We start from the raw sequence: 15,131 nt of genomic DNA on the forward strand, positions 1-15,131 counted from the left end.
AAAGGCTATTTGCAAAATTGGTGAAATTATTAATTTAAAAAAAAAAAAAAAGGAGTGCTGCAACGATTAATCGATTAACTCGAGTATTCGATTAGAAAAAAATATTCAAACTAAATGTTGTTGCTTCGAGTATTTGTTTAATTAAAGTGGCATCGTAATGGTTGATTTTAAAAGTGTTTGCATTTAATTTTACTGATGAGGGTGGATACAATGCCCTCTGGTCTGCCTCTTTTCACATGGCTGAATTCAACTGCTCCCTGTTAAGACCAACATAAGCTAAGTTTTTGTTTGAGCGAATGTTTTTTTTAATGCATTCTTAATTTAGTTTGTAGGTATGTTTAGCCGTTTTTTTGTGGGAATATGTGCCTGAACCACTTGTTAAGAGCATTGTAAAAAAAAAAAAAAAAAAAAAACAACTTTAGCATTTTATAGCATTTAAGCTAGCAGGCTTTTTCTATCCAAGTTAGCCAATTGTTCTTTTGTTGTACACAGATCCTCATTTAAAAAAAAAATATATATCGTTTGAGGCTCTCCTCAGGTGTTTTAATTTTTCATGTTCCTTATCCGATTACTCGATTATTTGAACTAACTAGTCCATCGATTTATCGACTACTAAAATATTCGATAGCTGCAGCCCTATAATAAAGCAAATGTGACACACAGAACGGCTTGCTAAAATTTGCTTAAATATATTGTTCTACGTAAAGGACGTCAGCCAAGGTCGTCCCCCCACATTTTTGCCACACCAAATCTGGCCCCCTTTGCAAAAAGTTTGGACACCCCTGATTCAAACTATTGGACTTTTGCTATGCAAGTGAGCAAATTGCAGCAATGGAACAATTGGCTCACCTGCATTGTAAAAGTCCGCTAGCTGAAATGCTATATAATGCTAATATTTACCAGATAGTTTCTGGTGCGCATCAGATTGCTTAAATTTATTTCATTTCTGTCGATGCTCCTTTAGAGACTCAGAAAAAACAGAGATGACAAAAAAACAAACATGTAGCTAGTAAAAAAAATATGTTCCAATATGAGAATGAAAATTAAAAAGTTGTAATGTTGGCATTTCTCAGGGCTACCAAGGCATGGTGGACGGTGGCGAAAACATCAAGGAGGCCTCGTGGGAAAGCGTTTCCAGCATGTTACAAGTGGTGAGCGACGCAACGCCCGACAATGAAAAACGAGCCCAGTTGACCTTCGCTCCCCACAGGGCGGCACGGTCATCGGCAGCGCTCGCTGCAAAGCCTTTCGCGGCCGTGAGGGTCGCCTGCAGGCGGCGCTCAACTTGGTTCAAAAGAACATCACCAACCTCTGCGTCATTGGAGGAGACGGCAGTCTGACTGGAGCCAATCTTTTCCGGGAGGAGTGGAGCGGCCTCCTGGACGAGCTCCTGCGCAAGGGTGAGTGGGAGCAGCTCGGCGGTTGAGCATGACAACAGCCATGAGAACGCGTTGTTAACAAGCTAAGCCAGCGCTCCACAGAAAGTTTCAAAGTTGGCTGAAAGGGAGAAATGTTGTGGTTGTCAGACAGCAATGTTTGTATCCAATGCAAAATCTTACTCAACAACTGTGACAGAACTCCGCATCATTAACAACCAACAGGAGAATGTGGGCTTCGATGCCTCTACCTCTCACATGCTAAGAAATAACTGTACTTGAGTTAATTCCTGTTGCTAAAACACCGCAGAAACATTGACATTAAAATCTTAGGTTTAAATGGCCGGAAAGTTCAGTCAAGAATTTTAGGGCAAAATCACTCACATAGAGACTGTGGACATAGCATGTAAACACACTGTTTACATTCTATGCAGGCAAACGACAAAAAAGCTTAAAGTTGGCCAGGACACCCAAAATAGGAGATAGGAAAAATGTTCTGCATATCTGACTACAGTAACTAGGAGAATATGGGCATCGCTTCCACCACCTCTCATACGAAAAGCGCGCGCTCTACCACTTGATCTAATTTCCATTGACACTAAAGGTTTCAGTTGAAATGGCAATTTTATCTTAGGGCAAGATGACTCACATGGAGACTAGACTGTTGGCATAGAAAACACTGTTTACATGCTATGCAGGCACAGTACAGAAATTTTGCAGGACGTGTCAGACTAGTGCAAACATTTGGAGAATATGGGCATCGATCCCATTGCCTCTCACACGCTAAGTGAGCTAATTCCCCTTGTCAAACAAAGACAGTACATTGACAACAAAGTGGTAAGGTGAAATGGTTGACTAATATTTCAGGGGAAGTTCACTCACATGGAGACTCTGGGCATAGGAAGCAAGCGTTCTATCATAGCCAGTTAAGCACACTTTTTACATGCTCTGCAGGCATACTACACAAAAGCTTAAAGTTGGCCAGGTCACCCAAAAAATGAGACAGGAAAAACTTTCTCCACATCAGACAACAGCAACTAGGAGAATATGGGCATCGCTCCCACTACCTCTAACATGAAAAGCGAGCTCTCCACCACTTCAGCTATCTCCGCTTGACTGCAAATTCTTGAAAAAAAACAACAACAACAAATCAAAATTAAATGTCTAAAAAGTGCCTTTTAGGACTAAATGCACAACCACTTGGAGAATGTGGGCATCAATCTCACTATTGCTGTCATGCTGAGCAAACGCTCACATTTTAGTGCAAGATCAAACACTTAAACACACTGTTTACATGGTATGCAGGCACATGACAGAAAAGGTCAAAGTGGGCTAGAACACCCTAAAAACGAGACATGAAAAATGTTCTCCACATGTGACAACAGGTACTTGGAGAATATGGGCATTGATACCACTGGCTCTCATAACAAAGCTAGCACGCTACCACTTGAGCCAACTCCTCATGAATACCTACCCTAAAAAAAAGCTTAATTAAAATGTCTGAAAGTGCATTTTAGGCCTAAACACAAAACCAATTGGAGAATGTGCGGCATCAATCCCAGTACCTCTCACATGCTAAGCTCTACCACTTGAGCTAATATTTAGAGCTCTGCCTAGGCATCGGGAGGAGTAGATGTCCGTCAGGGAGGGGGAGGACAGCCAGTGATCCTCTGTGCTGCTCTGATTGTCCTCTGAAGCCTCTCCCTGTCTGCGGCAGTGCAGACATGGTATGTTAGCAGGCTCTCAGTTGATGAGTGGTAGAAGGCCAGCAGCAGCAGCTTCCTATCCAGCTTGTTCTTCTTGAGGACTCACAGGAAGTGCAGACATTGCTGAGCCTTCTTTATGATAACTGTTAAGTTTACAGTCCACGAGAGGTCATCTGAGATCTGGACTCCCAGGAACCTGAATGTGTGGACGCTCTTCAAACACTCGCCGTTGATGTACAGGGGCAGCGGGTCGGTTCTGCTCCTCCTGAAGTCCATGATGTCCTCTTTGGTTTTGATGGTGTTCAGGGCCATGTTGTTGTCTGAGCACCAGGCTGAGATTTTGTGGACTTTCTCTCTCTAGGTTGCCTCATCTCCCTATGAGATCAGTCCAACCACTGTGGTGTCATCAGCAAACTTGACGATGGTGTTGCTCCTGTGGGTTGGACTGCAGTTGTAGGTATAGAGGCAGTGCAGGAGGGTGCTTAGCACACAGCCCTGTGGTGAGCCGGTGCTCAGTGTGCGGATGGAAGAATGTTGAGGGCTGAGTCTCACAGTCTGGGGTCTGTTGGATAAGAAATCCTTAATCCAAGAGCATGTAAGGGGGGGCAGGATGTCCAGCTTTTTAATGAGAATGTCCGGGATGATGGTGTTAAATGCAGAACTATAATCCACAAAGAGCATCCTGACATAGCTCTGCTGCTGTTCCAGGTGACTCAGCACATCATGCAGAACTATGGTGATGGCGTCCTCTGTGGATCTGTTCGCCCGGTATGCGAACTGGTGAGATTCGAGTGTGGGGGGGAGACTGTCCTTGATGTGCCGGAGAACGAGCCTCTCGAAGCACTTCATAATTATTGGGGTGAGGGCAACAGGGCGTAGCCATTTGGGTCAGATGCTAGTGTCTTTTTGGGAACTGGGATGATGGTAGCGGATTTCAGGCAGGTTGGGATGGCTGCTTGGGACAGGGAGAGGTTGAACATCCTGCAGATGATGTGGGACAGCTGGTCTGCACATGCTCTGAGTACTTTCCCTGGTACTCCGTCCAGGCCAGCAGCCTTTCTGGGGTTCACTGACTGTAGAACATGCCTCATGTGAGGCCCCTTTATGGTGAATGGGGGGTGCTGGGTGCGGGGCTGGAGTGGGTGAGTGTCGCTGTGGTGATTCAAACCGGGCGAAGAAGCAGTTCAGCTCCTCCGCCAGCGACTTGCTCAGGTCTCCTGATGTGATGTCACAGCCCTGGAAGTTGGTAATGTCCTGCAGGCCCCTCCATCCTTCCCGTAGTCTGTTGCTGTTGAAGTGGGACTGTATTTTCCTCCTGTATTCCACTTTGGCCTTTTTGATTCCCTTATTCAGGTGAGCGCGAGCCGTGCTGTAGAGAACACGGTCTCCTCACCTGAAGGCAGTGTCGCGGGCTCTGAGGAGGGAGGGGACCTGGCTGGTCATCCAGGGCTTCTGATTTGGGAAGACCTTGAAGGTGTTTCCACAGCCACAGTTCCTGTAGTCCAGTACAGTCCCCGTGAATGTTACCAGGTGGACTAACTAATTCCCCTTGTCAAACAATACTAGAAAAGTTCAAATTGAAAGGTCTGACGAATGCATTTTCGGACAAAATCAACCACATGGAGACTGTGGGCACAGAAAGAAAAACTCTACAGAAAAGTCATTTAAGAAATTGACTGAAAAAAACTGCTCTCAGTCTCATTAAAAGCAAAACTGTTGAGCTTTTTAAACATGTTACCCTCACGCCAGGTGCCATTAGCGAGGAGGCGGCGCAAAGCAACTCGGTGCTTCACATCGTGGGCATGGTGGGCTCCATAGACAACGACTTCTGCGGGACCGACATGACCATCGGGACCGACTCGGCGCTGCACCGCATCATCGAGGTGGTGGACGCCATCATGACCACGGCTCAGAGGTCGGCTCGGTGACTGCCACCCGATGCTGATGTTCGGAACTTCCTGTTTGACGCTTTGCTTCGCTTTAGCCACCAGAGGACGTTTGTGCTGGAGGTCATGGGTCGCCACTGCGGGTACGTCCTTTACCTCGTAGTAGGGATAAACCTAACATCCACGTGAATGGACCAATAATATTGTTGCAAATATCTTATTTTGATTCAGATTACAACAGAAAACCGACAATATTGAAAGCAGTGTTGTTTTCGTCAACAATGACGATCACGATAATTTTCCGTCAACAAACAATTTTTTTCATGACGATGACGTGACGACGAGCTAAAAATGTGGCTCGGAAGACTCTAACATAATGAGACAAATGCCAGTTTTCGTCTGACGAGACAACGAGACGAAAATGTGACATCGTTTCTGTCATATGCTGACAATGCGTGACATTTTCACAATATACATCAGCTTGCATCATAGCAGTGTTTAGGTTGTGTCACTCATGTGATATGTGCTCCGCTTCTCTCTCCTCACCGGAGTTATCTCAAGCTAGGCTGTGCTCCATCTTGCTCGTTTAGAAACACGGTAAGATTTGTTTTCTTATCGTGGCAAGAGAGAATATGTTGCTTTAGCCTTTAAAGGTCTGTGCTGAGTGATCATCAGATGCTCAATGTAACTCCTAGAGTTAGCGTAGCATTAACATTAGCTTCAGAATGGCAAGCATCCTTTTAAAACACTGGCCAGTGTCAAGCAGAGTTACTTAGCTTTTCTGGTCAGTAAGTGTAGAGCTGTGCTTCTCAATTTTATTCTGGTACGCCCCCCCATTAGGAAGACGTCAAAGTTTCGCGGCCCCCTCCTAAATAGAATCATTCGTCTCTAAAATTATTATAAGTACAAAATACCAGAGCTTAACCTCAAACGATATAAAAAAAATAAATGAATGAGGATTTAAGTACAAAGAACAATTGGCTAACTTGTAAAAGCAAAAGTCCGCTAGCTTAAATACATAAGATGGTAACTTTTTTTAACAGTGCTCTTAAAAAAATTGTGTACATATTCCCACAAAAAAGCAACTAAATATACCAATAAGCTGAATTAGGAATTAGAAAAAAAACAAAAAAAAAACATATTAGCTCAAACAAAAGCTTACCTTATGTTGGTCTAAACAGGGAGCAGATGGATTCAGCCATGTTAAATGAGTTATGTAATAGTCATTGTTGCCAACAAATAAAACAACCTAAAACGTTTGTCTGCGATAAAAGAAAAATTCAAGTAATCTAGAAGTGCAGACAAAATGAACTTAGTACAACAAGTATTTATTAATGAGTTAGCATATGTTTTTGGCTGTGGAAAGAATGCATCGAATTTAAATGTATTTTTTTGGTAAAATCTCTCTCGACATATGACCATTTCGACTTACAAACCAAGTCCTGGAATGAATTAAATTCGTATGTAGAGGTACCGCTGTATTTACTATGAATTGTTCAATCAACGATGAGTTATCGATTAATCGTGGCAGCCCTAATATACAGTATACCATCAATACTATCAACTATATATAACATTGAAAAATGCGCTATGTGTTGTCTAGATATTTGGCGCTCGTCAGCGCTCTGGCATGCGGAGCCGACTGGGTCTTTTTCCCTGAAATGCCTCCCGAAGACGGTTGGGAGGACAACATGTGCCAGAAGCTGTCTGAGGTAACACACGCACGACCATTAGCTGCCATTGACTGGGCTAGAATGGATTGGACATCTAGCACCGGCAACAATTTGGCCGTTAGGTCAGGTCAATCACTTTCCTACCAATGGCCGTCGCCAGGCATATTTCACTGGGGCACGTGCCCCTGTATTGATCTGCAGTGCCCCAGTATAAATTTCACCGATAAAAAAGAGGGAATCACGGACTAAATCCAAATATGATGATCATTTATTGTTGTGTGAGGACTTGAAGAGAACTTCGGTCTTTAATTAGCCACAATTGTTCTATTTTACTGAAATACAGTGCCCTCCATAATTATTGGCACCCCTGAAAAAGATGTGTTTTTTAGCTTCTAATTTTTTGTTTATTCAAATAATATGGGACCTTAATAGGAAAAAAAAGAGATAAATCCAACCTTCAATACAAGTGCATTCATTCAGTGGAGAAAAAATCCCACATAAAGAAAAAATTATTTGACATCAAATAATGTGTGTCACAATTATTAGCACCCCTGGTGTTAATACTTTGTACAACCCTCTTTTGCCAACAAAACAAGGTCTGGGGACTGAGATGGCCATGGGAGGAGCTTGATTTTGTGTCTGGTGAACCATTTCTGTGTAGATTTGGCCATATGTTTAGGGTCATTGTCTAGAGTGTTTGTTGCCAAAAAGCTCAATCTTGATCTCACACAAAAATACACACGGTCCCAGGCTTCAACTGGGACCGTGTGCGTTGGTCAGATGAGACCAAGATTGAGCTTTTTGGCAAAAAACACTCTAAGTGGGTCTGGCGTGCCATGAAAGATGCGCATGCTGAAAAGCACCTCATACCCACTGTGAAGTATGGGGGTGGGTCAGTGATGCTGTTGGGCTGTTTCGCCTCCAAAGGCCATGGGAACCTTATTAGGGTGCATGGCATCATGAATACTTTGAAATACCAGGACATTTTAAATCAAAATCTGTTGCCCTCTGCCCAAAAGCTGAAGATGGGTCATCACTGGGTCTTTCAGCAAGACAATGACCCTAAACATATGGCCAAATCTACACAGAAACGGTTCACCAGACACAAAATCAAGCTACTCCCATGGCCATCTCAGTCTCCAGACCTTGTTTTGTTGGCAAAAGGGTGTTGTACAAAGTATTAACACCAGGGGTGCTAATAACTGTGACACACATTATTTGATGTCAAATATTTTTTTCTTTATGTGGGATTTTTTCCCCACTGAATGAATGCACTTGTATTGAAGGTTGGATTTTTCTCTTTTTTTTCCCATCAAGGTCCCACATTATTTGAATTTAAAAAAAATATTAAAAGCTAAAAAACACATCTTTTTCAGGGGTGCCAATAATTATGGAGGGCACTGCATATTATTAGAAACACATAAGATATTGCCAATGATTTAAAAATCTAAACTATTTAGTACATATTTTGACCTACGGAGGGCGCCATGTTTTACGCACGCAATGCATGCTGGGGGTGATGACGCGGTCAAGCTGGACTGGGAGAATCGCTTTGTTCTATTCTCACTTAAATGCTTCGAATGTTAACGTATTCACAATTCTCATACAAACTGTAGCTGTAAACCTAATTACTAATACATACACAAGCATATATTAGCTGAAACAACTTACAGCCTTATTTGAGCCAAATCAGAGCACAGCTGTCCTTTATCCATGTCAGACGTCTGAGTCTGCTTCTCAGTCATACAAGGTGACAGTCCAGCCAGACCCAACGCTGCCACCAGAGGGAAGTGTATCCATCATTAAACAAATTACAATGCTTTTGGACTTTTTGGATAGTTACTTTGGGGTATTTTAAGTGTTAATTCCGATTCACGCAGGAATTCGATTTACGTCACTAATGTAGGAACAAAACTCCTTTGTAACCTGGGGACTACCTGTATAATAAAAACAGTTCATATAGATGAAGTTGTGCTGAGAAAATACATATATACCATTATTAAAAAAAACAAAAAAACAAAAAAAGAAACAGATATTGTAAGCAGTTACTCAAAATTTCACTCATTGTAGATGCTACAATATGTGATGCTATACAATATGAGTAAATTTTTTCAATTTTACTAGACTTTTTTTTTTTTTAACTAAATGTCAACGAAAACTAGGCAAAACCAGGCACGTTTTCGTCAACAAAAACTAGATGAAGACAAACACGTTTTTAGATGATTAAAATGTGACTAAGCCTAAGACGAAAATTTAAAAAGCTGCCACAAACAAGTAAAACAAGTTGCATGTTGGATTCCACCAGTTATTTTAGTCCTGGTCACACTGACCCAGAAAACCGGTTATTCAACTCTCCTTGGTGATATTAGCTTCCCTTTGTCAGCTCTTTTGTTAGTCGGTCCCTGTTTCAGGCCTCCGGAATTGTCAAAGTTTGGCAGTGAGCCACAGCTGATCATTGAGCTTGTAGAACATCTTAGTAGGAGCGTTTTCACGAAAGCGGATGTCACAGGGTGTCTAATTGGAAAAGCACCCAAAGAGTCCTGTTATCGCAGTTTTGCTTGTGTTTACTAAAGTTCAGTTCTAACCTGAACACATGAACTCTGAATTGCCTTTCTTGCACTGCTTTAAATTCTATGCATTGCAACACTGATATAACTGAAAAAGTTGGACGAGCATCCTAAAAACAGTCTCACCTAAGGAGCTTTAACCACGAAACAGTGGTTCTCAATTTTCTTAAAGGTACCGAACCCTACAAGTTTCACATGTGGATTCACCGAAGCATTCGGAATTAGATAATAAAGCATATTTTTCTCAAATTCAAACCCAATATATCTAAGCTTGCAAGCTAATAATTTAGCAAAGATTCAGAATTCTTCTCATTTTGACAGCATGTTTTATAAACATGTCAACATTTGGTGTAAAAAGACTCTTTACCAAAATTTAATCAGCGTACGAAAATAGCGCTCTGCATTTCTTTACCCTCGCCAAACCCCTTAGACTTACTCACTAAACCCCTGCCTGGGGTTCGATCGAACCGAGGTGTTTTCTGAAATTTCCAGGTTCACGGTGAATCAGTAACAGGCACACTTTTGCTCAATGGACAATGTTTATTGATTAGAAAATGCAGAATAAATGAGTTTTATTGCTTACAATCCCACAAGAGCAAGCAAACAAGTATCACAGACAAGCATAACAAATGTCAACGATGACGCTAGATTTGAGTTTGTCAACCCCAGAATCCCCGCGTTACCGTTACAGCAAAACAAAATGTCCTTTTAGCAATGAAAATCGCTTACCGTGACAAATGAGCGGGGAGCCAAAACACTCTGGCAGAGCGGCAAATACCCACAGTCAGTGATGGTCTGGGGTGCCATGTCAGCCGCTGGTGTTGGTCTACTGTGTTTTATCAAGGGCAGGGTCAATGCAGCTAGCTATCAGGAGATTTGGGAGCACTTCATGCATCCATCTGCTGAAAAGCCTTATGGAGATGAAGATTTCACTTTTCAGCACGACATGGCACCTGCTCACAGTGCCAAAACCACTGTTAAATGGTTTACTGACCATGGCATTACTGTGCTCAATTGGCCTGCCAACTCTCCTGACCTGAACCCCATAGAGAATCTGTGGGATATTGTGAAGAGGAAGTTGAGAGACACCAGACCCAACACTGTGGATGAGCTAAAGGCCGCTATCGAAGCATACTGGGCCTCCATAACACCTCAGCAGTGCCACAGGCTGATTGCCTCCATGCCACACCGCATTAAAGCAGTCATTTCTGCAAAAAGATTCCCGACCAAGTATTGAGTGCATATAATTAATTGAAGGTTGACTTTTTTTGTATTAAAAAACACTTTTTTTGTATTGGTCGGATGAATTATGCTAAAAAAAAATTCTTGACTTTTTTGCCCAAATCATCAATATTAAAACAATAAAAGTCTGGAACTACTTCAGTTGTGTGTAATGAATCCAAAATATATGAATGTCTGATGTTTATCAGTACATTACAGAAATAATGAACTTGATCACACTATGTTAATTTCTTGAGAAGGACTAGTACATGCATAGGTTAAAACCACTGCTATAATTTCTTCCTTGTAAGAGGTTGACTCTGGTGGGACTCGAACCTACAACCTTTGAATTGCTTGCTTGAAGACATCTTAGAAGTCCAATGCGCTGTCCAATTGCGCCACAGAGCCTACTGTGTAGTGTTTTCAAAACACTGTTCAGTAGCCAAAAAGAAACAAGAAATGACCTGTAAATGCCCCCCAAATCTACAGGAGGTTGCCCGTAAAAGCTCTGTAAAATGACCGAAAATCAACAGGAAATGACGTGAAATGGCCCAAAATTACCTGACATTGGCTGCCAATGACGACCAAAGGCGTCCAATTCCTTTAAAGTGGACGAATGAACGAATGTCCGTCTGCTGCCAACCTCCTTTTAGTTCACAGTAGAAAAATGAAAACAGCTAGTTTTTCTGTTTATTAGTTGTTTAGTAGAATATCCTACAAGGATGTCCTGACATGCGTTTCAATAATCAATGATCGTATTGTGAGGTACCCGGAGGTTCCCATCTCTAACTTCACAAAGAAACAGGTTTTCAGCCTTACAAGAATTTGACTCTGGTGGGACTCGAACCCACAACCCAGCCATTCCGAGAAATGGGGCTGTGATTAAATCTTCAACAAGGAAATATTTTTGAAGCCTTGCAATAGCTTGACTCTGGTGGGACTTGAACCCACAACCTTTGAATTGCTTCTTTGGCAACAACTTAGAAGTCCAATACGCTGTCCATTGCGCCACAGAGCCTACCAACTGATGTTCACACTGCACTTAAATTCCGATTTAATTGACTGTCCCTTTCGGTCTGCCGGAACCCTGAGCAGTTCATAGGACGGTTTATTTGCTAGGGGTGGGACAATATATCGAAAAGGTGATATATCGCGATACTTTGTAAGCAAAAAGGCTATATGTATACTCGATATACTATACAACTACAATCGATATATATCGTTTTAAAAAGGTGTCACTGTTTAAAAACCAAAAGGCTGCTACCAAAATCTTCCAATAAAATAGGGCCATTGACCATTGACGCAGGGCCCCAGGCCATTTGGGGGCCCAAAATAATGCCAAAGGGCCCATGTTTTTGGCCCACCATTTCATCACAGTGTACTGTGAAACCCATACATGCAATCCAACCCATACATCCATATTTTGTATATTAATCAGATTTTTTGTTTCTCTGCTCCAGAAGGATAACTTCTCTTCGACATATTCGTGCATCTATTTTCCAAGCAAGTTTGAGCACCGATCATCGCAAAGCAGGTTCAATGTCACTCCCCAGGTTGCCAGATTGTAATGACAAGAAAATGGATGTTTGCAACTTTGCATAGATAAATGGTAATGCGTGCCACATTATTTACGATGCTCTATTAAAAACTTACAAAATGAGGTTGCCAGATTGGGGCCCTAAGCTGCTGCATAGTCTGCGTATAGGCTGGGCCGGCCTTGCATTGACAGCAGGAAACATACCATTAATTTGGACTGTATGCAATGGCCAAACCAAAGCTTTCAGTGCCAGTCTTTGGTGGGTATTTACATGTCACTTCCAGGTCAATTCAGGGAATTAACAGGTTACTTCTGTTGATTTCATTTGGGGACATGTTCAAAACCTTTCAAGAGTTTGACTCTGGTGGGACTCGAACCCACAACCTTTGAATTGCTTCTTTGGAACAAGTTAGGAGTCCAATGTGCTGTCCATTGCGCCACAGAGCCTGCTCATTGATGTTTTCACAGCATTTAAATTCGGATTTTTAAGATGCAAGATATACCTGACATTTTCATGCAGTATTACTTTAATTTTGTAAAGTCTCACCTGGGTGGGAACTATGAATGCTCATTCTTAAACATGCAATCTACACATTGTCATCAACACTGCTGTTCGACAAAATCACAAACCAGCAATGGTGGACAATGGCACAAAAAATAACTTTGCTTCTTGATACTGCAATTGAATAGCCTTGCAAGTAAGACCGTTCTTCCTGATTCATCATGCTGTAGCGTCCTGCAGACCTCAATTGATCAACCACGTCCCCATTATTTGATATCTGAGCTAATAGGGAGAAAGAGGCAGGACCAGAAAGTAACCATATGCTTGAATAAAAGTGTCCCTTTCACACTGCAATAACCCTTAGTAGTTTGTCGGTCAGTTTAGTTGCTAGGGGTGTGAGAATATATTGAAATGTGATACATAGTGATACTATGTAAACCAAAAGGTTATCAATATGCTCCCAACAAGAACCGATATATCGTTTTGAAAAGGTGTCACTGTCTAAAAACCAACAAGTTGCTACTAAAATCTTCCATTAAAACAGCATCTATGTTAGCACACTGGCTGCCATTGACGAAGCTAAACATCCAATTCATTGGATTGGACACCTAGTGCTGTCAATGGCACTGAAACCAGAACGTTCACAGCCAGTCTTTTGTAGTGGTACAGTTCACTTCCTATTAAATTTAGCGGTTGCTTCCTGTTGATTTCATTTGGGGATATGTTCACAGCCTTGCAAGAGCTCGACTCTGGTGGGACTCGAACCCACAACCTTTGAATTGCTTCTTTGGAAACATCTTAGAAGTCCAATGCGCTGTCCATTGCGCCACAGAGCCTGCTGGCTGTAGTTGTCAAATAACTTCATGTTCACCAATCCGAAATAAACAAGAATTTACCTATGCATGTCCCCAAAATCAACAGCAAGTGGCCCGTAAATGGCCCTCAAGGAAAAGGAAGTGACCGAAAATCAACAGGAAATGACCCAAAATTGCCTGACATTGGCTGCTACTGACCGCCATAGACGTCCAATCCCAGTGAAGTGGCCGAATGAACGAATGTTCGTCTGCTGTCAACCTCCTTTCAATTCATAGTATAAAGATCACAACAGCTTAGTTTTTTTGTTCATTAGTGGTTTTGTAGAATATCCTAAAAAACTGTCCTGACTGGTTTATCAATGGTACTGTGAGATAACCAAAATTGTGAGCCTTGTAACACGAATCGTATCGTGACGTAACCAGAGGAACCCTAATTTCAATACTTTAGGAGCTTTAACGGTAAAATCCGCAACAGGGAAACTTGTTTGAAGTCTAGCAAGAGTTTGACTCTTGTGGGACTTGTACCCACAACCTTTGAATTGCTTCTTTGGAATCATCTTAGAAGTCCAATACGCTGGCTGTTTCACCACAGAGCGTACCAGTTGACGTTCACATCACATTTAAATTCCGAGTTTTATGCCTGTCCCTTTCGGTCTGCTGGAACCCTTCGCAGTTCATAGGACGGTTTAGTTGCTAGGGGTCCAACAATATATCAACAAGAACATCTCTCAACAATAATCTATATTACGTTTTAAAAATGTGTCACTGTTTAACCAAAATCTACCAATCTCCCATTAAAACAGTGTCTATCCGTAGCTCACTGGCTGCACTAAACATTCAATTCATTTCGACTGGATTGGACACCTTGCGTAGTCAACGGCAGTGAAACCGGAGTGTTCACAGGCAGCCATTGCTGGGCATTTACAGGTTAGTTCCTGTTCAATTTCAGCAATTTACAGGTTACTTCCTGTTGATTTCATTTGAGGACATGTTCACAACCTTGCAAGACTTTGACTCTGGTGGGACTCGAACCCACAACCTTTGAATTGCTTCTTTGGAAATACCTTAGGAGTCCAATGCGCTGTCCATTGCGCCACAGAGCCTACGTATTGATCCCTCCACTGCATTTAAATTACAATTTTTATGCCTGTACCTTTCGCTCTGCCGGAACCCATAGCAGTTCTCAAATCACTTCCTGTTCAGGAATCCAAAATCAACAAGAATTTATAAATGTCCCCAAAATCAACAGGAAGTGGTCCGTAAATGGCCCAAAAGGAAAAGGAAGTGACCGAAAATCAACAGGAAAAGACCCAAAATTGCCTGACATTGGCTGCTACTGACCGCCATAGATGATCAGGTGGAACCCTCAGCAGTTCATTGGACGGTTTAGTTGCTAGGGGTGGGACAATATATCGAAAAGGTGATATATCACGATAATTTGTAACCCCAAAGGCTATCGATATGCTCCCAACAAGAATCGATATATCGTTTTAAAAAGGTGTCACTACTCAAAAAACAACAGGTTGCTACCAAAATCTTCCATTAAAAATTGTCTATTTGTTAGCTCACTGGTAGACACTGATGGCAGTAAGCATTCAATTCATTTGGACTGGATTGGACACCTAGTGCAGTCAACGGCACTAAAACCAGAGTGTTCACAGCCAGTCTTTGGGTATTTACAGGTGACTTCCTGTTCAATTTAGAGAATTTACAGGTTATTTACTTTGATATCATTTGGGGACATGTTCAAAGCCTTGCAAGAGTTGGACTCTGTTGGGACTCGGACCCACAACCTTTGAATTGTTTCTTTGGAATCATCTTAGACGTCGAGTGTGCTGGCCATTGCAC

General features: G+C 42.1%; 1 protein-coding gene and 5 non-coding genes across 8 annotated transcripts in view; 1 reads left to right on the forward strand and 5 right to left on the reverse strand.

Annotated features, from left to right (window-relative positions):
• Positions 1-15,131, forward strand: part of LOC130930102 (ATP-dependent 6-phosphofructokinase, platelet type-like) — a 74,788-nt gene that overhangs the window by 13,396 nt on the left and 46,261 nt on the right. For all 3 annotated transcript variants that reach the window (XM_057857833.1, XM_057857831.1, XM_057857832.1), the window contains exons 3-7: positions 1,074-1,151; positions 1,211-1,400; positions 4,832-4,997; positions 5,067-5,111; positions 6,572-6,680. In XM_057857833.1, coding sequence (XP_057713816.1) covers positions 1,074-1,151; positions 1,211-1,400; positions 4,832-4,997; positions 5,067-5,111; positions 6,572-6,680 — 588 coding nt within the window. The remainder of the gene's footprint in view (positions 1-1,073; positions 1,152-1,210; positions 1,401-4,831; positions 4,998-5,066; positions 5,112-6,571; positions 6,681-15,131) is intronic.
• Positions 10,745-10,837, reverse strand: trnar-ucu (transfer RNA arginine (anticodon UCU)). Its single transcript is given in 2 exon segments — positions 10,745-10,780; positions 10,800-10,837. It is a non-coding gene; the product is annotated as a tRNA-Arg (tRNA).
• Positions 11,356-11,447, reverse strand: trnar-ucu (transfer RNA arginine (anticodon UCU)). The gene is given in 2 exon segments: positions 11,356-11,391; positions 11,411-11,447. It is a non-coding gene; the product is annotated as a tRNA-Arg (tRNA).
• trnar-ccu (transfer RNA arginine (anticodon CCU)) lies at positions 12,323-12,413 on the reverse strand. The gene is given in 2 exon segments: positions 12,323-12,358; positions 12,377-12,413. It is a non-coding gene; the product is annotated as a tRNA-Arg (tRNA).
• Positions 13,213-13,304, reverse strand: trnar-ucu (transfer RNA arginine (anticodon UCU)). Its single transcript is given in 2 exon segments — positions 13,213-13,248; positions 13,268-13,304. It is a non-coding gene; the product is annotated as a tRNA-Arg (tRNA).
• trnar-ccu (transfer RNA arginine (anticodon CCU)) lies at positions 14,295-14,386 on the reverse strand. The gene is given in 2 exon segments: positions 14,295-14,330; positions 14,350-14,386. It is a non-coding gene; the product is annotated as a tRNA-Arg (tRNA).

The sequence above is a fragment of the Corythoichthys intestinalis genome, chromosome 14, assembly GCF_030265065.1.
Source record: "Corythoichthys intestinalis isolate RoL2023-P3 chromosome 14, ASM3026506v1, whole genome shotgun sequence".
In the NCBI taxonomy this organism is placed as follows: domain Eukaryota; kingdom Metazoa; phylum Chordata; class Actinopteri; order Syngnathiformes; family Syngnathidae; genus Corythoichthys; species Corythoichthys intestinalis.